Raw genomic sequence first — 20,598 nt, 5'->3', positions numbered from 1 at the left:
TTAAGAACTGAAATTGATGGTTTCAAAGCTGAGGGAAAGTAAACAATATTTTGGTGAAGGTTTGAAAACATATTGGTTTTTTTCAAAGTTAGTGGAAAGACTGGTTAAAAGATTTCTTTCCGGGGGGCTGGCCCGTTGGCGTGGTGGTTAAGTTCATGTGCTCTGCTTCAGTGGCCCAGGGTTCACTGGTTTGGTTGGACCTACGCACTGCTCATCAAGCCATGCTGTGGCGGCATCCCATATACAAAATAGAGGAAGATGGGCACAGATGTTAGCTCAGGGTTAATCTTCCTCAGCGCAAAGAGGAAGATTGGCAACAGATGTTAGCTCAGGGCCTATCTTCCTCACAAAAAAAAAAAAAAAAGATTTCTTTCAGAAATTCTGTACTAGTTCATATGTAATATTTAGGTATTAATATTTGGCTGGTCTTCTGAATTTCATGTTTTGGAAAGCAAGTTCTCAATTTAACATTCGCTTGAATGTACTTTTGCTTTCTTAAAGTAAATCTTTACTTAAATACTGGCTTTCTATATGTAGTTGATTCTGAAGGCTAAAGGAATTTGTGAAAATGTGTTTTTGTCAAACATTCAAAGAGCAATGGGCCAGAATCTGGAGCCAATTTCTTTCCTTTTAAAAGACTTATTTGTTTGGTCAGGATTTAAAACTTAACCTTCGGCGCTTGCAATATATATTTTTTAACCACTGAGGCTTTCAGACATCAGCTCAATGCCTAGTTTTTACTGAGCGTCGGTGTGTGCCTGGGCTCTGTGCTGGCCCATCTCACCCCTGCTTGTGGGATGCGTCTGGGCCAGGGCAGGGACAGGTAGCCAACCAATTTCAGCTCATTGGTAACAGTGTTCTTATAACATCAAGAGTATTGCCTTATGGTCAGTCCTTTTGTTTTTTAATCTCAGATTACTGAACGAGAATTAAAACCAGGAGGTGCAAATATCGCGGTCACAGAGAAGAACAAGAAAGAGTACATCGAGAGGATGGTGAAATGGAGGATTGAGAGGGGCGTGGTGCAGCAAACGGAGAGCTTAGTTCGGGGCTTCTATGAGGTAAAGACAGTCGACACGAGTGGGGTTTTGCTGTCTGATATGAATGAAACCACGGTCCATCTTACTGTACTTTATATTTGTGCAGTATTTCCATTTTTCTTTTGCTGTATTTACTCTTGCTGTTTCAATTTAAAAACTCCAATATTTTATCCTATATGTTTTAAGAACACACAAAAAAGCTTAATGCCCTGTTACAAGAGATCATTGAAATAAAATGACCTGAATTCAAGTAGCATTTGAGGATTTAATGACCACTAATAACAGTCAGTAAGTCATGCACCTTACTCATGCTTAGATACGGGTAATCACATCTCGTGCTTGATATGTGAAATGGTTGTATCTGAGGGTCAGGATGAATTGTTACCAGTGTTCCATATGACTTCTTCTCTCGGAGCACTAGATCTTTTTCAAAAGAGAAAAACAAATTGGATTAATCAGTGGTGAATTATAAAACAAAATTCTGTTGAGAAAAATCTCATCAACCTTGTACTAAAAATACTTTACATTTGTAGAGAGCTTCCCAGTCTGTCAAGTGCCCACACGAAGTACATCCAGAGTATCCCTAGACCTCCTTTGCTCTCCTTTTCTGGTGGGGCTTGATTGTAGCTGAGATTTCTCCAGGTTCTTAAGCCGTGCCCTGTATTCTTTTTATTCCACAGGTGGTGGACGCCCGGCTGGTATCTGTTTTTGATGCAAGAGAACTAGAACTGGTCATCGCAGGCACAGCGGAAATAGACCTGAGTGATTGGAGAAACAACACAGAATACAGAGGAGGTGAAATTTGATTTATAGATGGCTGGATTTTGTTTCAGACTAAAGGGAGGCAAGTGGGTCAGCATGCTGGTCTGTATCCAGGACAGGCAAAAGCATTTATGTTCGATCATGGGGCTGATGCAGTCTCCTTTGAGACCTCAGGCAAGGGACGTTCCTTTCTCTTCCCAGTTACCTCATCTGTCAAGTGGAGGGAGGAATGTTTACATACCATCTGAGGATGTCATGACTCTTTAATTGTTGGTGGAGAAATGTGACCAGAAGAACACTAATTAATTGCTTTATGGTGTTGTTAGTGAGGCACCAAGGAGCTCCCATCCAGCTGGTCAAACTCCACCTGTTCTGCCTTATTCTAAGCCTTGAAGAGGCACACCCTCTGAGCGTCCTAATGGGCAAACACAGCCTTTCTACATTTTGCTGAACTTTTTACCAGTTGTAATTCACAACTGACACTCATGAATGGAATAAGACACGATTCTCAAAATTCAAGTTCATTGAACACGCCCTTCTCAATTCAAGCATTAAGTTTAACTGAAAAGAAAATTGCTGTAAGATCAGTTACAAAGTGCACTGTAGGACACTTCACCAAATAGGAAGCTTTATAAGTGGCATTTCTGTAGATCAGTACAAATTTTCAATTAGTAATTGGGATTGAAGCCATTGAAATTTGATGGCTGAATGAATACACTTTGAGAGGGACCTGATGGTAACCCAGAGTTAAAGTTTTATCCAATAATTTTAAGCAAAGAATGTATTTTCTGAAATTTATTGCAGTTTTATAAAGTCTTCAGAAAGTTGTGACAAGTAAGTTGTCTTCTGTTTTTGTTTTTTAACTCAGAACTCGTAAGAGGTTAGCAGTAGTTCTGAACTTGGAGAGTGAAAAATACAAACTTTGTCACTGAATTAATCATTTAGCAGAATAAACTGAGAGCTGAACAGTTCTCCAGTTTTATTTAAACTGAAAGATTTAAAAAAAAAAACAATTTTAAAAGTTTGAAGTAAAAAAATACCTTTAACATTTGCTAAATTGCCTTTGTTTTTGCCTGTGCATGGCTCTTCCAGTGCATCACTGCTGCTGTGGGCTGGCCTTGCTCGCCCATTTTCTCTGAAAGGTGGTATTAAATTGCATTTTCCATTATTAAATTGCGGTTCCCATTGCTGCTGATTCTGAAGTCCAATTGCTGTAATAAGTCTTTTCCAATTGGTCTCAAGTATAATCCATGTATGGCCTTGGTTTTATAACTTCGTTAACCAAATTATTTTCACTAACTAGAACACAATTTCTCCAACATGCTATATAACTTACGTCCTACCATAAATATTATTAGCTCATACCTTCCCCTGAGGAGATTCTAATAGCAATGCCATTAATCAAATCAGCCATTTTTGTGTTTACACAGTATAAACTTTTATTCACTGTATGTGACTAATTGAGTGCCTATTTCTATGGTTACCGTAAATCTTATCAAATGAAATCCTTGGAAGGAGAGTGCTGGAGGGAGGGGGCAGGAAAAGGGCAAGATATCCAGCTGCCATGTTTGCTGAACCCAACTATTGGCACTGAATGAAGAGGCGGCTCTGCTGCCACTTGCCATATTTTCATAAAGCAGCTGTTTGTAGAGAACAGATGTGACGCTTGCGCTCCTCCTCCTCCAAGAGATTTGGCACAAACAGCAAAGGAGAGGTAGAAAAGGGCCGATTCATAAGGTCAGAAAACTTTAAAGCTATAAAGAGCCAACGTACTTCTTTTATAGATGAGAAAACTGTTTGCTCAGCACCAAATACCTGATCTTTGCCAAAGGCAGGACATGAGCCTGTGCATCGCCGTGTCCAGTCTAGTGTTATTGATCCTTCACTTAGATCCCTTTCTTCTCCAAAGAGCACTAACCATCACTGATCAGTTGGTGACCAGTAAGGCAAGATTCCCCCAAAATCCTACAACCACTGAAACATGTGAGGAAAAATTCGAATTAAAATAGTTTCTACCCACCTTCTATTTCGGACTTACTTCTGCTAAGAATTAGAGTAGCTTCATGCACATTGAATATGTCAATTAAATGGTTTGAATTACTAATTGTACCTTAATCCTCTCCAGCCTTCTCTCTGAACTTAATTATTTTCATTGAAAGGTTTTAGAATTCACAACTGCTGCCTTAATCCATCCGTAGGATGATACTGCTGACATTCTATTAAATTTTACTAAAGTATAGGATAAAAGTAACATCTAGGTTGATGATTATTTGGGGTTTATTAGTTGAAAGAATTAAAGTAATAAAATTAGTTTTCCCTTTTAATTAATAAAAAGTAGTTTGATTTTAAAATATAAACATCACATCTAGTTTTAAAATAGTTTGCAGTTATGTATTTATTTGTATAATTGTTTAGTGAATGTGTCTGCGGGGGTCTGTTTTCTTTGCTGTTGTACCTCCAAGCTTAGCATAGCGCTTGGCATAGTTGTACTCAAAAATTATTTCTTAAATGAATGACCAAAAGAGTTAAGCATTTCCAGTAACAGCAATTATATTTTTCAGTAATGATATGGTTAAAATAATTCATTTGTTGTTGTTCTCACCACTAGTTTCATTTAGTGACCATTAAATGGAAACAGAGACCTCTTGGTTTCATTTAGTGTTGTTTTTGTTTGACTTTTGACGCTCATATGATCCTATTTACAGTGTTGTTCCTTAGTCTTAAATTATAAAGAAACTTTAAAGAATCTAAGATGATGATTTCTGTCTGGGGGGTCTTTTGTTGACCAGTCATGGTAGCTTAAGATAGAAAAGTCAAAAAGTAATATGGGCTTTCATGATTGGTTTGATAGGATATCATGACAATCATATTGTAATTCGGTGGTTCTGGGCTGCAGTGGAAAGATTCAACAATGAACAACGACTAAGGTTGTTACAGGTAAGATGTCATTAGTTAATCTTTTTAATGCATTAATGTAATTATTGTTGGAATTGCATATTTTTAGTAATTGCCAAATATACTCAATAAATACATCCCATGTTTATCTGCAAATGTGGGATACAATGTTTCCAGACTCTTCTGATTGCATGGTTCTTTGGCTTCATCACTACGCAGAACATCCCCAGCCAAGTCCAGGCATTTCCTTAGAGTTGTGAGGATGTACCAACTCCAGTCCAAGAATCCTAGGAACAACATCTGCCTTCAGGGCAGTTGGGTTCCTTCAGCAAGGAGTCCCAGGGTCTCTGCAGGCCAGCATCCCTAGCAACAGAAAGAGATGGTCTTCAATCCCTTAAGAAGTGACCCAGTTCCTTGATAAAGAGTCCTATCTTTTCCTCCATCCAACTTTCCACAAATTTTAGATAATAACGAAGTTCAAGAACACTGGGAAAACTAACTCATTATTTTCTTGTGTTTATAGTTACACAAGGCAATTGCTGGTTGGTTGCAACTAAAGAATATCAGACATGAGGAAGCCTTCTGGATGCTCAGGCAGAGCCTTACAAGTAGACTGCGTCTTAGCTCCTTTAGATCAAGGATCTGGTCCTCAAATTTGCAAGCCCAGAAATTCTTTTTTTTTTTTTTTTATTCACCTTGAGTTGGTGGGGGACGGATGCTAAGTAGACTTAGGTTAATCGATACACCCACTTTATTAATCTATAATGAGAAATATACGTGGTTTAAGCTTCTGAGCTAATCAGCTGTGCAGGATGCTCTATCGTCTACAAACCCTCCACTTCCCCTTTCTCGTTATAATGCACCATCCTGTCTTGGTATTCTCCGGCTCTTTGTCAGAATTCTCGTGTTATAGTTATTCCACACTCATGAAGTTTCGCCGTCTGAGCTTTCCCTCCGGCAAGCAGCATGCAGCTCTCCCCCAGGAGCTCTGCACATGGATGGTGCCATGCCTTTTTTGGCAGCTGGTCCCTTGGCTTCACCTTGTCCTTCTGTTTTCTTGGGTTGATAGTTTGTTACAGGCACCTCCAGCATTCCCTATGAAGGATTTGCTTCTCTCCGAGGGAGTAACGGCCCAAGACGATTCTGTGTGGAGAAATGGGGGAAAATCACTGCCCTTCCCAGGTAAATTGGAGAACATTGCTTTACTGTCATACAGTGTTATAGCGGAAACCTTTAACTTAAGTATATATTGATTAATTACTGTTTTTATGTTAAAAGTTTGGAAGAGTGGAAAAAGCTTTTAGAATGAATTTATCTCTGATTACCTTTCTAAATGAAGGAAAAAATATCTTCCTGGTCATACTTAAAATATATACATGCGTATCTTAAAATACAAAATGCAACGAAACCAAAGCATTTGTGAGCTTTAGTAAAGCAGTATTGGTCATCATACTTGTGGCTTCTTATGATTGTGGCTCTAATTTAGATGCTTCCAGAAGCTGTAGTTTTAAGTTTATATTAGTAGCTACTTAGAATCCCTTCACTAAAAATTACCATTGTGGTTTCTAAAGAGTAGGAAATCACATGAATGCGCTCTGCATTGTATTCTCATTCATACTAAGATGATACATTTCTTTAGAGTGGAAATAAATTGCTTTGCTGCTGCCACTAATAAATGTAAGAGTCTGATAAGGTAGTATTTGTGAATAAAAAAATGTTTGGGGTTGAATGGAGATAACTGGAATTGAAGCATGGAATAAACGGTAACAATAAGCAGATATATCAGTTGTTCACATTTAATCACTGCAGTTTTCACCACACCTGGCAAGCAGAGAAAGGCAACTTGGCCTAGACAGGAAGCGTTAGCTTCAGAGAGACTGGGCTGTTTCCCAGTTCTGTTGCTTACCTGCAGGGGGTCTTGGAGAAGTTGCTTAACCTGTCTGAGCCTCCGTTTCCTCCTCTACCTTGTAGGTTGGTAATTCTGAGGATTAAATAAAATCATTCATGTAAAACATTTACTGCTGACCCTGGCCGTGAGTAAGGATCCAGTTGATGGTGGCTGCCATTGTCATTTCTGTCACCATCATCTGTAACACATATCAGGCAGTAGCATTTTGGAAAGAGCACATGGTTGGGGTTAGAAGGCCTGATTTCTAGTCCTCTGCCACCAGCTAACTTTGGGACCTAGAAGATCACTTGATCTCTAGGCCTCAGTTTCCTTGTCTGTAAAAGGCCAGGGAGGGGGTGGTATATAGTCATGTGTCACTTAATAACAGGGACACGTTCTGAGAAATGCTTTGTTAGGTGATTTCATCGTTGTGCGAACATCATAGAGTGTAGTACACAAGCCTAGATGGTATAGCCAACTACACATCTAGGCTATATATTTCTAATCTTATAGGACCACCCTTGTATATGCGGCCTGTGGCTGACGGATTAGGTTTGGTTGAGCAAGAAGTGACACCGACAGGTTGCTGAAGAAACTTGGGGGTCTGGCTGGATTCACTTTTCTACTTCCCCCGGGAGCTCAGGAAGTCCGTGTGCTGACTCATTGTAAATGGTGGTACTCTTCAGTGCCGTTGCACACACATGGTTGGGCAACAGGTGTTGTTGTTTCTTCCTTTCTTCATTATGACCTAAGGCTGATTCTAGATTCCTAGTTTTACCCAGATTATAAAGTAGCCTAAATAAAGACAATAGGAGGCACAACAGGCAAGCAGACTGTTTTCATACCCTGTCTATAACAAGCCCTAACTTTTTAGGTCCAATAAGAGGAAAGAGCCACTTGGCTATTCTACTTCCCAGGCAGTCAACTTACATAACCTAGTTCAGAGGCCCCAGTGCAGATCTAAGCCCTGTGATACACCAGCTATGTGATCCTGAGCAAGAGCCGAGATCCACTCTGACGAGTAGGAATCACAATGTCACTCTCAAAGAGTACTTGTGACAAGTGAGTGAGATAATGTAGATGAAAGTCCTTAGGGATAGTAGGTTTTCTTGGTTCTTTTTTAACCTCTTATCCTGAATCTTCTGTAAGCCACCACACTGCTGTAACTATTAAAATGTGCTCCACAAAAAAAGGACATTTGGAGGAAAAAATAAAAAGAGCCTCAATCCGTGACCCTATAGTTTTATCAGAAGTGATTTCTTCACTGATAATAATGTTGTCATCACCCTTTATGAAAGCTGGGCTGTCACTTAAGTGTAAAAAAGATCTGTAAGATTGGCTTTGGTCTAAAGAGATTGTTTTATATGATCGAGTCCATTTCCCCTACCATCAGAACACATACACTGGAGCCATTTTTCCTGACACATTTCAGTTGTAGAATTGAAGAGCGGCTCTATTTCAAGGTGGTCAACCCCAATGTAGTTCTTTTTCTTATTAATGAGATGATGTTTAACATTTAAAATGTCACAGTGTGCACACTGGAGACAAAATGGATGCACGTCCTTCTTATTTTAAAAAGGTGTTCCCTAAGAAGTCTGGCATCATCTCGTGTCAGGCATGGGAGGCTGTACCCTGGAGAGTTGGAAGTGGCTGTAAAGGATGAGGGCAAGCAGTCCTGGCAAACGGGAGGGCATCTTAGTCTTTCTAGACGTGGATGATGGAGGGCCTTGCAACCTTTCTAGCAAGCAAACGTGAGTCTCATCCTTTTCTCAGATTCCCTGGTCTCCCTTCATGGTAGCAGTGAGTAGCACTGCTCACCGTGTGGGCCAGGAAGGGTGTTCAAGTGTCTGTGGTTGTCTCTGAAGCCAGTACCAGTTGAATCCTTGGCTCTTTTTCTCCCTTGTGGTAATAAAGTAACTAGAGACCCGGATGATAAATAATGATGGAGGCAGACAGGTGTCTCCGTGGAGGCTTACGGCCTGAACACATGACTGCACTTCCTCTGCTTGCTGGTTGGTAGTTAGCTCTGCATTTTGCATTTTGGAGCAAGATTTCCTGTCCCTCGGTGCTCTGATGGACTTAAGAGATAGTAAATTCACTTTACAGCAATTGCTCTTAAACATTCCAAAAAACAGGCTGCTAACGTGCCAGCCTGGAAAGTGCAGGGCAAATCCTCTCTCCTAGTGTGGTATAGAGTTTATATGTTCATCTCTGGGGTTCCCGCCAAGTAGGATGATGGCACAGAGGAGTTTGAGAGCTGCAGTCACCATGCAGGAGTGTCAGCTTTGCCAAAGGGGGAAAACATTAATTTTTGAAAATGGCTGTGTCTGGAGATTATTATGAATGAAATGCTGACCCAAATTAAGAAATAAGAAACAAGAGTTAATTATGAAATGGGTGTCTTAGGGAGACAGTTTTTCCAATGGAATAAAACTTAAAAAGATAAAATTGTTTTTTAAGGTTAAAAGACAATATTTTTTTTCATTTTTAAAACTCTGCTTTTTATTCTTATGAAAACTTTTCACAAAAAATGCCAAGAAATTAAATTATGTATATATCAAAATATATATATCTCAAAAGTCCACTACTGAGATAACCTGTAAACATTTTGGAGTGTATGCTTCCGCTCATTTTTATACACATAACACACACAAGACACACATTTAAAAACACAAATGCAATCATACTGCATATACTGTTTGTAACCTGCTTTTTGTTTACCAAATATCACTAATCGTGAACATCTTTCCGTGTCGTTAAATATTGCTCTACAATGTCATCAATAATTCAGCTTCTCCTCCTCTAGTACAGAGAACGTTGTCTACTCTCAGGGTGAACTATCAGCTAGGAAATAGGAAGACACCTGAGGAGTCCTGTAATATAGTGTCACTTTCTTTAATTAAAAAAAGAAATTTCAGGGGCCGGCCCAGTGGCACAGCAGTTAAGTGCACACGCTCCGCTGCTGGCAGCCTGGGTTCGGATCCCGAGCACACACTGACGCACCGCCTGTCAGGCCATGCTGTGGTGGTGTCCCATATAAAGTAGAGGAAGATGGGCACGGATGTGTGCCCAGGGCCAGTCTTCCTCAGCAAAAAGAGGAGGATTCGCATTGGATGTTAGCTCAGGGCTGGTCTTCCTCACAACAAAATAAAAAGAAATTTCAGAACAAGAGATGGGCACCAGAAGGACCCCTTGGTGCCACCTCTTTTCTATATTTGCCTTGAGGCATCCCTCCTTGGTCTCCCCAATTCCCCACCACCTGCTGGTCAGCTGAGGTGCCTTGCGGTCTGAGAGGGAATTGGCGGAAGATTCTCATACAGTAGGCTGCTCCATAGTTGAATCTCTGATGTAAGGCCCTCTTCACTCCCACTCAGTTCTCACTATCTAATAATAATATTTTAAGTTTTTACTTTATTCTACCAACATGTGCTGTCAAAAATATACCAGTGCTGACTAGTGTTATTACCTTATTAAAAATCCTTAAATGTGCTGTACCTTTTGGATTGGTCTTTTCTTTGGGAAGTGGGTAAAATGATCATAAAAACATATTGTGTTTAAAAAGGGACTTTTCAGTAATGAATGTAAAAAAGTAGAGCTCCTGAAATAATTTGTGATTATTTAATGGAATGAAAGAAGGTTTAATTGCTGCCAGCAACAGAGAATAGGACCGTCCAGGTCAAAACGACTAATGGTCCTTAAGAGCTGTTTCCTAGTCATATTTTAAAGGGTATATTTGTGAGCGACAAACATTACAGCTGTTAAGGAATGGTTATCCCCTTTTCCTTGGCCTCAAGTGCAAGAACTAGTTTGAGTTCATCTCTTTCTACCAGCCCTGTCCCCCATACCAGCATCTCTCCCCTGGACTGCTGCAGCTGCCTGCTGGCCGAACCCCTGCTTCTCTTTGTACATCCTGGAGTTCATTCTGCCCTCAGCAACCAGCGTGATCTGAAATCTCAAGATCACCTCCCTCCCCTGCTTACACCCTCCAGTGACTCAGAATAAAATCCAGACTCCTTGCCGAGGATGGCCAGGTTGGTGGCCTGGTCTGGCCTACCACTCCAACCTCAACACATACACTCTCCCCTCACGTGCTACAGCCACCAGCCTGCTCCTTGCCGTTCCTCAAACATGTCAAACTTCATTCTGCCTCAAGACTCTGGAACTTGCTGCCCCAACTGTTTTCTGCTGGTTCTTCATGTGGCTGGCTCTTTCTCATCCCCAGGGCTCAGCTCAGGCAGGCTTTCCTCAGAAAGGCTCTCCAGGCTTCTGCCCCCAGCACACCTGTCACTCTGCCACACCTTATTTCCTTTATAGGACTCACCCCAATTCAATCATCATGTTTAGTTATTGGTTTACTTGTTGATTATCTGTCTCCCTCTCTAGGAGATAGATAGTCTATGGGACTATGAGACTATGGGACTAGATAGTCTCATAGTCCCCAGGAGAACGAGGACTTTATTTGAGTTGAGTGTGGCTTTTCCCCTAGTGCTGAGTCCTTGCATATAATTGGTACTCAATGAATATTGTTCTTAGTGAGTTCTTAAACCTGAGGTATGACTCTGGACCACTCCAGACAAGATATGCCAAAACCACTTTTGTATCTCTATATCCTCATCTGAATAATTGGGATAGATACTAGTAATTACATTACAAAGTTGTTTAGAAGATTAAATGAGATAACATGTGCAAAGTGCTTAAAATGAGGCCTAATACATCATTCAATAAATTTAGTATTATTACTGTTGTTCCTAATACATAGCCTTCAGAGCTGGCATGGTATTTTACAGTCTTTAGGTGTGCAAGAAATGTGCTATAATCACCCAGAATATTTATATTTTGTTTGGACTTCCGAGGGTTCTCATCCTGGAACTGTTCCTTACTGGGTTTTCTTCTATAGGGTTAAATTCTTACATTTAAAACGTATGTCCTCTTCATTGTTTCCCAGGGCCATCCAAGGGTGAAGAAGTTACCTGATTATAATACGTAGTTTGAAGAGTTTTTTCTGCTAGTTATCCCTGGATGCAGGAATTCCACACTGTATTTATAGATCCAGGTGCATTTTAACCAAGGTGACCTAATGAGATTTTAGAATGAGACATTAATTAGTTAGTAAATCTAATTCCTCTAACAAGCCTTTAGATACTTATCATGGATTTACTGTGTGCAAAATCTTGTGGGAGATATAAATTGATCTCTGTCCATATGGACCTTAAAACACAGAGAAAGAGGTAATAGATATTTAAGTGAACAGATAATCAACATCATTGCCACCGAATGGTATATGACAAACGAGTACTGGGGGTAGTAAGTGCCATAGAATTCCTTTCCATTGATTCACATTTATTGAACACCTGGTGAGGGTCAGGGGTTATGCACCATGGGTTACACAAATATTTGTGAACTAGTCTTAGCAGGAATTCCTCAGATCTAAATCTCATGGTCTAAGAAAATATTAATGGGGATATTAGAGAAATTACACTTTAATTGAATTTTCTCACTCTTATGAATGGTCACTTTGAATTTCTCATGCTGATTGCAAGCTCTGAATTCATCATATACCATTTCCTGTATTCCCTGTCTTGGTTAATGGCACCTCTGCCATCTCACCCGGTCACTAGTTCCCTTTCACCCATGATATAAATGGAAAAGGTCTTTGCACGAACACACCTCACTCCCTGATGGGGTTCTGCCTCCCCATCTGGCTTCAGGTCCAACCTTGGCTCCTGTCACTCAAGCACTTGTATTTCTCAGGTTTCCTGATGAGGCAATGCTTCCTCACACTTCCGGGCAATCTACAGGGATCATCCTTCTCCTTGTTGATGACCCAGAAAAACGCTACACACCTATAAATCCTTCAAGGCTTGGCACAGATAGTGCCCTCAATAAAGCCTTTCCTGACTCTGCTGAGCAGACTTGTAGCTCACTGTATTATAATTGCTTGTGTGCAGGGCCACTAATAGCCCATATGAATCTTTTGGATTTATTAGACAAAGGTGTCTCGTAGTCTTCTGGAGAAATGCAGCCCTGAGCTAGGGCTCATGGTTTGGCGAGCAGAGCCAAAGGTAGGCTGGACTTCAGTGCCCACTCGCCCCAGCCAGATCCCCTAGTGCAGAGCACACACTGCACAACCTTTAGGGGGTCTCATTTGCTTGCATATTTTGCTGCCAGAGTGTAAACTCCCTGTGGGCAGAGACCAGACTATTCATTCTCATCTACCAGGGGACAGCTCAGTGCCTGGCATGCGGTATGAGCTCAGTAAGTATTTGTTCAATGAATGAAGGAATAAGTGAAATGTAAGGCAAATTGAAAAATTAATTTTTATCCATCATGGCACTTTGTATGGGAACAACAAGTTTTTAAAATATGGGATCTTCAAGGGGGAAAATAATGAAAGAGGTTCTATAGGTGAAAGGGCTTGGGTACTGCCTGAACACTTGTCAGGCCCTGAATTAGGGGGCCCTGGAGAACCCAAAGGAAGCCCCTCTTGGCCTTCTCCCCAGCCCAGCTCTAGGCCAACTCTGCTCCTTCCTCCAGCTTGCCCTGACTACTAGAACGACAAGCACACCTGAGTCCCTTAGGGGGAAGCCTGTGGACACTCGCTCAGGTAAAATTTGGACTCGATAGGTAAATTAGGTCAGGAATACTCACATTTCCAAAGAAATCTTGACATTAAAAAGTGATCTGGGGGCTGGCCCGGTGGTGTAGCAGAACATGTTCCGCTTTGGGCCCGGGTTCGCTGGTTCAGATCCTGGGCGGGGACCTACTCACCGCTCATCAAGCCATGCTGAAAAGGTGTCCCACATAGAAGAGCTACAACTCTACAACTGTAACACACAGCTGTGTACTGGGGCTTTGGGGAGAAAAAAGAAAAAGAGGAAGATTGGCAACAGATGTTAGTGCAGGGCCAATCTTCCTCAGGAAAAAAAGTGATATGTTCCAAGGTCCCTGAGGAATTTTCCTGAATGCATTTAAGTATTTGTTTTTGATTTATTAATTACTTGATGAAGAGGTGGGAATGGGAGTAAGGAAACTGAATCTGAAGGATTAGGCACCACTGCCAGCTGAAAAAGAAAGTATTGATAAAACACTTTCTAAATTATAATGCAAATAAAAAGGATTTATTAGATCCAAGTACATTTTATTTCTAGGACTACATCTACTAAGATAAAATGAGGCCCATGGTTTTCTCCTTCTCTCTCACTTAATTTAAAATCCTGATTGTAGGGCCGGCCCTGTGGCTTGGTGGTTAAGTGCGCGCGCTGCGATGCTGGCGGCCCGGGTTCGGATCCCGGGTGCGCATCGAGGCACCACTTCTCTGTCCATCCTGAGGCCGAGTCCCACATACAGCAACTAGAAGGGTGTGCAGCTGTGACATACAACTATCTACTGGGGCTTTGGGGGCAAAAAATAAATAAAATCTTAAAAAAAAAAAATCCTGATTGTAATTTCTTCTTGTCTTGTATTTTGAGTCCTTATGAGCTACAAAAAGTCACTTCTGGGAAAATGGGGAATAAGTTAATAAATAAGTACACACACAGAAATAGATTAGTCACTTAATCTGTGAAAATTTAGATGTAACTGAGATACTTTCGGCTCATTGGATTTGGATAATTGACTTGTCTATCTATAGGAAGGAAGAGAGGGTAAGTCTGTGATGTCCTGGTTAACATCTAAAGAGTCCAGAAAACACCGAGAGATCTGTTAAGTCAGACCAGATGTCTGGAGGGCTTTTAAATCTTGTTTATATTGATGCCAGCAAGATTTCCCAAAGATGGGTTCAGACCTGCCCTCCTTGAGTGGTTCTGGCTGCATAGACTTACATGAGGTAAACTCATTACAGCCTTAGTGTGACTGGCTTTGAAAGATTCAAAAAATGTTCTTTTATTGAGACTAAATAACTGGATGTGCTTTTGCTGCCAATATCAACACAGTCCAAGGGCCCTCCTGTTATTTTCTGCTAGAGTTTTCTTAGGACATGGAATGGGGCAGGAGAGGGGGTGTGAAGAGCCTCAGAGGATTATGTTTTGTTTTGCTTTTTTTTTTTTCCTGTTCTTGGCTCACACAGCAAGTTGATGGTAAATATTGGGCAATTTATGTAACCACACTATTCCTCAATTTCCTCATTAGCAATGCTGTCTTGTTTATAAGGAGTTTTGAAATTTTTTGCAAGCACACAAAACGCTGGTGCAGATAGCCGGTGTAGATATCTTATTTCTAGTCCACTTGATGTCTTTCCAGTAGTGGAGGCCACCTGCACAGCTTCACCTGGAGTGATCGTTACAGTGCAGATCCCTCGGCCCACCCCAGACCTCTGAATTGGAACCTCAGGGGGTGCAGCCCAAACTCTCCATTGTAAACCAGCTCCTTGGGTGATTCCGTGCCCTCCAGCACATCCCTCTGAGTGTCTGCCTTCTGGTGAGCCTCAGATAGAACCAGATGGTTTGACCACCTAAAAATCCCCTGGTATCTCCCAGGGTTTTCTGGACCATCTTCCCCAGAGCTATTTCATATTGTGATTGAGTCATTCATTTAAAAAATATTTGAAGCTTTATTTGCTGATCGCTGTCCTCAAAACGTTTGTAATCTGGTAGGATGTTGAGGACTAGCAGTTCACAGGCAGGGGTTCTCACTTCCAAAGGTGAGAAAACAGAGCTGATGAGCGTTGGTCTCTCTGCTTTCAATTTAATGTTGGACTTCCCCTAAGAACCCAAGGTTGAGTTCCTATTCTTGATTTGGCCACTGACTCAGCTTTGACCTTGGGAAAACCATTTAATCTTTCTGCACAGTTTCCCCCTTCACAATATATACTTTCTCCAACCCCATGAAACATTTTCCGGAGGAGCCGCTCGGTTTATTCAGAAGGAAAGTTCTGTATGGTAACCATGTGTTACGTAACCAGATGTCATTCAGGAAGCAGTGATAGCCTTAGGTTATGGATCAGTAATGGTGATTGTGTCTTCTGACTGAAGAGGATCAAAAACGGGTGTCCAGTTCTTCCTTTTGTGTTGAGAACTGAATCTTTAGAGAAAAGAGTTCCTAGGCTTGTGGATTTCCTGGATAAGAGACTACAGAAACTGCAAAGAGACACTCAGAGTTCCTGTCTCTCTGCTCAAAAAGCTGGGAGGATGAAGGGACAGCTGTTTACTCCCAGCTTTGCCCACTACCTGCCCTTGCTAGAGGTGATGCTACCACGTAACCTTTATCACACTTGCCACCTTTTCTTGGACTGTTCCGCTACGTTGAGACTTGTAGTAGTTTTCTGTTGCTACAAAACAAATTACCACAAATTTAGCAACTTAAAACAAAATACAATTATTATATTACTCTTTCTGTGGGTCAGGGGTCCAGGCACGGCTTAACTGGGTTAAGCTGGGTCTTCTGCTCAGCGTCTCACAAGGCTGAAATCAAGGTGTCAGCTGGACGGCATTCTCGCCTAGAGGCTCAAGTAGGGAAGGACCTGCTTCCAAGCTCCCTTAGGCTGTTGGCAGAATTCATTCCTTGCAGCTGTAGGATTCTTGGCAGCTTGCTTCTTCAAATCCAGCAACAGTGAGTCTCTGACCCTTGGATGCTTTTTTAAAGGTCCCACCTAATTAGGTCAGGCCCACCCAGGATAATCTCCCTTTTTGAATTAATTTAAAATTACCTAATTAGGGACTTGAATCACATCTGCAGCATACCTTCACCTTTGCCATATTCCGTTGGTTAGTAGTGAGTTATAGGTCCCACTCACTCAAGAGATGGGGATTACACAAAGGCATGGGTCATGGCAGGTCATCTTAAAATTCTGCCTACCACAAGACCACAATGAATTAAAATTCAGCATTCAATCTAAGTATGTGCAAGAAGTTAATTGGGGACTTCAAACATTCTGTTTATGAATTCTCATTCCCACGTATGTGGCCTTTTTGTTAATTCTCGACTCACTAAAAATTAACCTTGGTTAAGAGAAAGTATTTGGTTGTCAAGAAGGAAGGAACAGGCTTAACTACGGTGTGATAGATACATTGCATCTGGAGTTGTGTCCTGTCCTAAGCAAATAAAATATTAATTAGGGACTATTGCTTACCCAGAGAAAGGGTCATCTTGAATTCTTTTTATTTCCTAGTTCACCCAATATGATTCAATTCACAAAACTGAATTCACACATACCTATTCAAGCTCACAACTGTATAAAATGAGATCCTCCTTTAAGAAGAGTTGTCCTGAAGGTTGGCCTGTCACACTCTTTGGTACATCGGCAGTACCAAAAGAAAAAAGAGGACAACAAAAACCTTCTATTAGGTGTAAACAATAGAAATCGCCCTTTCAACATGTTTCTTATCATAGCAACACACTGAAGAGAATCTCGAAGAAAATGTGTCAAAAATGGAAGACAAGTAACCAGATTAATATTGCTCTGTAAATAAAATACATAAATAAAATAAAAATGTGAACAAGCTGAAGAAATTAGCAGGAAATAATAAAAGAATTCATCTCTTTATTTTGTAGTATCTATACAAATCAATAAGAAATCCTTAAGTTTTAAAAGATAAATGGACTTCACACTCATTAGGATGGCTATTAACAAAAAACAAAAAATAGCAAGTGCTGGCGAGAATGTAGAGACATTCGAACCCTTGTGCACTGCTGGTGGGAATGTAAAAGGGTGCAGCCACTATGGAAAACAGTATGGCAGTTCCTTAAAAAATTAAAAATAGAATTACCGTATGATCCAGCAATTCCACTTCTGGGGATATACTCAAAAGAATTGAAAGCAGGGACTCAAACAGATATTTTTACACCAGTGTTCTTAACAGCATGATTTATAATAGCCAAAAGGTAGAAACAACCCAAGTGTCCATCAATGGGTGAATAGATTAACAAAATGTGGTATATACGTACAATGGAATGTTATTCAGCCTTGAAGAGAAAGTAAATTCTGACCCATACTACAACATGAACCTTGAAAACATTATACTAAGTGAAATAAGCCAGTCGCAAAGGACAAATATTGTGTGATTCCACTTATATGGAGTACCTGGAGTAGTCAAATTCATAGAGACAGAAAGTAGAATGGTGGTTGGCGGGGGTGGGAGGGGAGGGAAGTTAGTCTTCAATAGGTACAGAGTTTCAGTCTGGGAAGATGAAAAGGTTCTGGAGCTGGATGGTGGTGATGGTTGCAGAACAAAGTGAATGTACTTAATGCCACAGAACTGTGAACTTAAAAATGTTTAATATGATAAATTTTATGTGATGTATATTTTATCACAATAAAAAAGTTTTTTTTAAAGAAAAGATAAACAGGCAAAGGAGATGAACATCTAGATCACAGGAAGTGTGACAAGCAAGCTGACTTGGGGAGAGATCCTCATCCTTGTTGGTAACCAAAGAAATGAAAAATTAAAAGCATCTTTTAAAAGAAGTACTATCTTTTAGTCTAATGGGATAATAAATGTTTTGTTTGTAACATACAAACTCTGGAATATAATTATATTCAAAACATATTTCACCTCTCTGCTTCTTCCTCCTCTTTCCCTGGAACGGAGATAAAGTCTTCATTCAATATTTTTTTTCCAATGTTTCACCAAGATAGATTTTAAACCATTTCTGGGACTGTCTTTTAGTATGCTAGTTCAGTCTTGTAAAAAGTAAAGCCTTTCCCTTGAGGCCCAAGTTGAAGTTCCAATGTAAGGAAGGTATAGTAAGAATTATATTAAAGGCAATTCTGAATTGTGTATTATATTTTTTAAAAAGTGTTTGGCTGTGAAGATTAATTAAATGGTTTCCCCCCATAGATCCCAGAGTTTATAAGAACAAGAGTCATAAACTCTGAGCCAGTATCATCTCCGTGTCCTAAAACTGGTATTATAATAGTATAGCAGAGCCCCTTCGCATTCCTCTTTCTAATAAGCCATGTGGCCACACACCTGCTTTATTATCTCTTTGTTATCTCATAGTTTCCCTGGGGCCTTATTACTTTTTGGCATTTGAATGAAGGCAATTGAAGTAAATCTTTTGGATGGTAATTAAATGTAGCTTAGAATACATCCCTTATTATTGGTCAAACACTATGAGCAGGCATTGTGTTAAACAAATTTCTGTTATTTCATTTAATCCTCTCATCCTTCTGAGACAAATGGTATTATTCCCATTTTATAGGTGAGAAATCGAGGCTCAGAATTTTAATACCTCACTCCAGATCACACAGCTGGTTGGTGGAGCTGGACTTCAGTCCCGCGTCTGTCCAGCTCCAAACCTGTGATCCTCCCACTGTGCTCCACTGCATCTAAGAATACAGTTCTGTTTACTTCATGAGTAGTAAAGTGAAACTTTAAACTTGTAGCAAGTCCATTAATAATCATAGCTCCTAAAATTTCATATTAATTCAGCAGCATTTTTTAAAGTTGAAGTTATTTAGCTGCCACAAACAAGCTGTTGCACATTCAGAATAAAATGCTTCCCATTCCATGTCAAAAGTGCAGATTTGCTTCCTGATAAGATGTACTATTTAGAGACTGTCTATTTTTTATTGTGATTCAGGTGCAAATAACAGGAAAGCATTTTTTTTTCCTATGTTGGCAAAAGGGGGGGTATTTCTAAAAAAGAATACTTAATGTAATGATGTAAATGGCCATTATTTTGCATTATGAATTAGAAGAAAACAGATTATAGTACAGGCTTCAAAGAAGTAACAATGGTCTACTGACTTCGACAGGGAAGTCCAGCCAGGGAATTTCCCAAGACTCTAAGCCATGAGGCAGGTCTCCAGAGACACTCGGCGCTCTTCTTTGCCCAACAAAATGAAAAAATGCAAAACCGTAGATGATCTGAGAGACAGCCAGACAAATGGCAACTCTGAAAATGAACTCCTTTGCAACAGCTTATCTTCATGTCTTTTTTTTTTTAGAAAAAAATCCAACATTAAAAGAGAAACAAGAAAACCAAACTTGTCTTTGTAATTCTTAGACAACTAAAGAAATAGTAATATGGATTTTAAATAGTTGTGAAAATGTAAAGAAAATATTTTTTAAATATCCCATTTCCCTTAGAGAAATTTGATTCTGAATTTTTTAAGTCAAAATGTTTTCAATGTTTTTCCAAAAGCAGTGTGAAGGTTGGCAACAAATCGATTCGAATATGAAAGGCCAGCATGCACACACACACACAACAATCTCTTTTCACTCACAGCATCTAAGCTATGTACTGCTTCTGTTTGCAGAGCTCACACTTGTTTCAACCGTCTGGATCTCCCTCCGTACCCATCCTTCTCCATGCTTTATGAAAAACTCTTGACAGCAGTTGAAGAGACCAGTACCTTTGGACTTGAGTGACCTGGACGCACAATGCCCAGCTCTGTATGGACAGGTGATGTCAGAAGCTGCCCTCTAGAAGAATGGCTGAACGTGGGAAGTTTCAGGAGTACGCTTCCATTAGAGTAAAGCTGAGTGCTGTTATTTTCCGGGAACACGTGCTCTGTCGCATTTGGGGACTGGATAGTGGTGACGAGTCCTCTTGGAAGGATTTGGGTGAGCTCGATGCCCAGGGAACAACCCAACAGTCTTTCAATCAGCAGTTCTTGACTGCCAAACATTTTTCCATTTGTTATGTTCAAAGACAAAGATGAACCCGTACGTGATCAGCTCTGTGGTAACTTTGAGGGACTCAAGAGAATCTTGAAACTTTTGAAACTTAATCTTTGAACGTGGTTCCAGCCAAACTGGCAGCACTTGGCCCAATCTCCAAATTAGTGCAAGTTAAATAATATAATAAAAACAAATATATTTCCTGAAAGTATGTTCATTTAAGCCCTAAATTATAACAATATTCATTTTCTTGCTTATGAGTGCCTGCATGGTGAGCACCATAGGTGTCAGCTTTCATGGAACATGAGTGAAAATGAAACCAAGTCAATATGAGGTAACTTTAAAGATTCGCAATAAGGTGGTCTGTGACAATGTATATGCAAAATGGTATGTATGTAATTACGGCTGAAGACAAACTGTTATACAATGAATTACTAATGACAGATTTTAT

The 20,598-nt window shown here is 40.2% G+C and overlaps 1 protein-coding gene across 5 annotated transcripts in view; it reads left to right on the top strand.

Annotated features, from left to right (window-relative positions):
* The window catches only part of HECW2 (HECT, C2 and WW domain containing E3 ubiquitin protein ligase 2), a 371,054-nt gene extending 350,699 nt beyond the window's left edge, over positions 1–20,355 (top strand). For 4 of the 5 annotated variants that reach the window (XM_087435521.1, XM_087435523.1, XM_087435522.1 and 1 more), the window contains 5 exons: positions 915–1,061; positions 1,721–1,835; positions 4,654–4,739; positions 5,767–5,879; positions 19,784–20,355. In XM_087435521.1, coding sequence (XP_087291647.1) covers positions 915–1,061; positions 1,721–1,835; positions 4,654–4,739; positions 5,767–5,879; positions 19,784–19,895 — 573 coding nt within the window. In that variant the 3' untranslated portion in view covers positions 19,896–20,355. The other variant, XM_087435525.1, reaches the window with a different exon arrangement.
* The last annotated feature ends 243 nt before the right edge of the window (positions 20,356–20,598 follow it).

Source organism: Ceratotherium simum, chromosome 9, assembly GCF_057802395.1.
Source record: "Ceratotherium simum simum isolate JZ-2026a chromosome 9, ASM5780239v1, whole genome shotgun sequence".
In the NCBI taxonomy this organism is placed as follows: Eukaryota; Metazoa; Chordata; class Mammalia; order Perissodactyla; family Rhinocerotidae; genus Ceratotherium; species Ceratotherium simum.
Note: the sequence above shows the minus strand (reverse complement) of the source record. Positions and strands in the feature narration are given on the sequence as shown.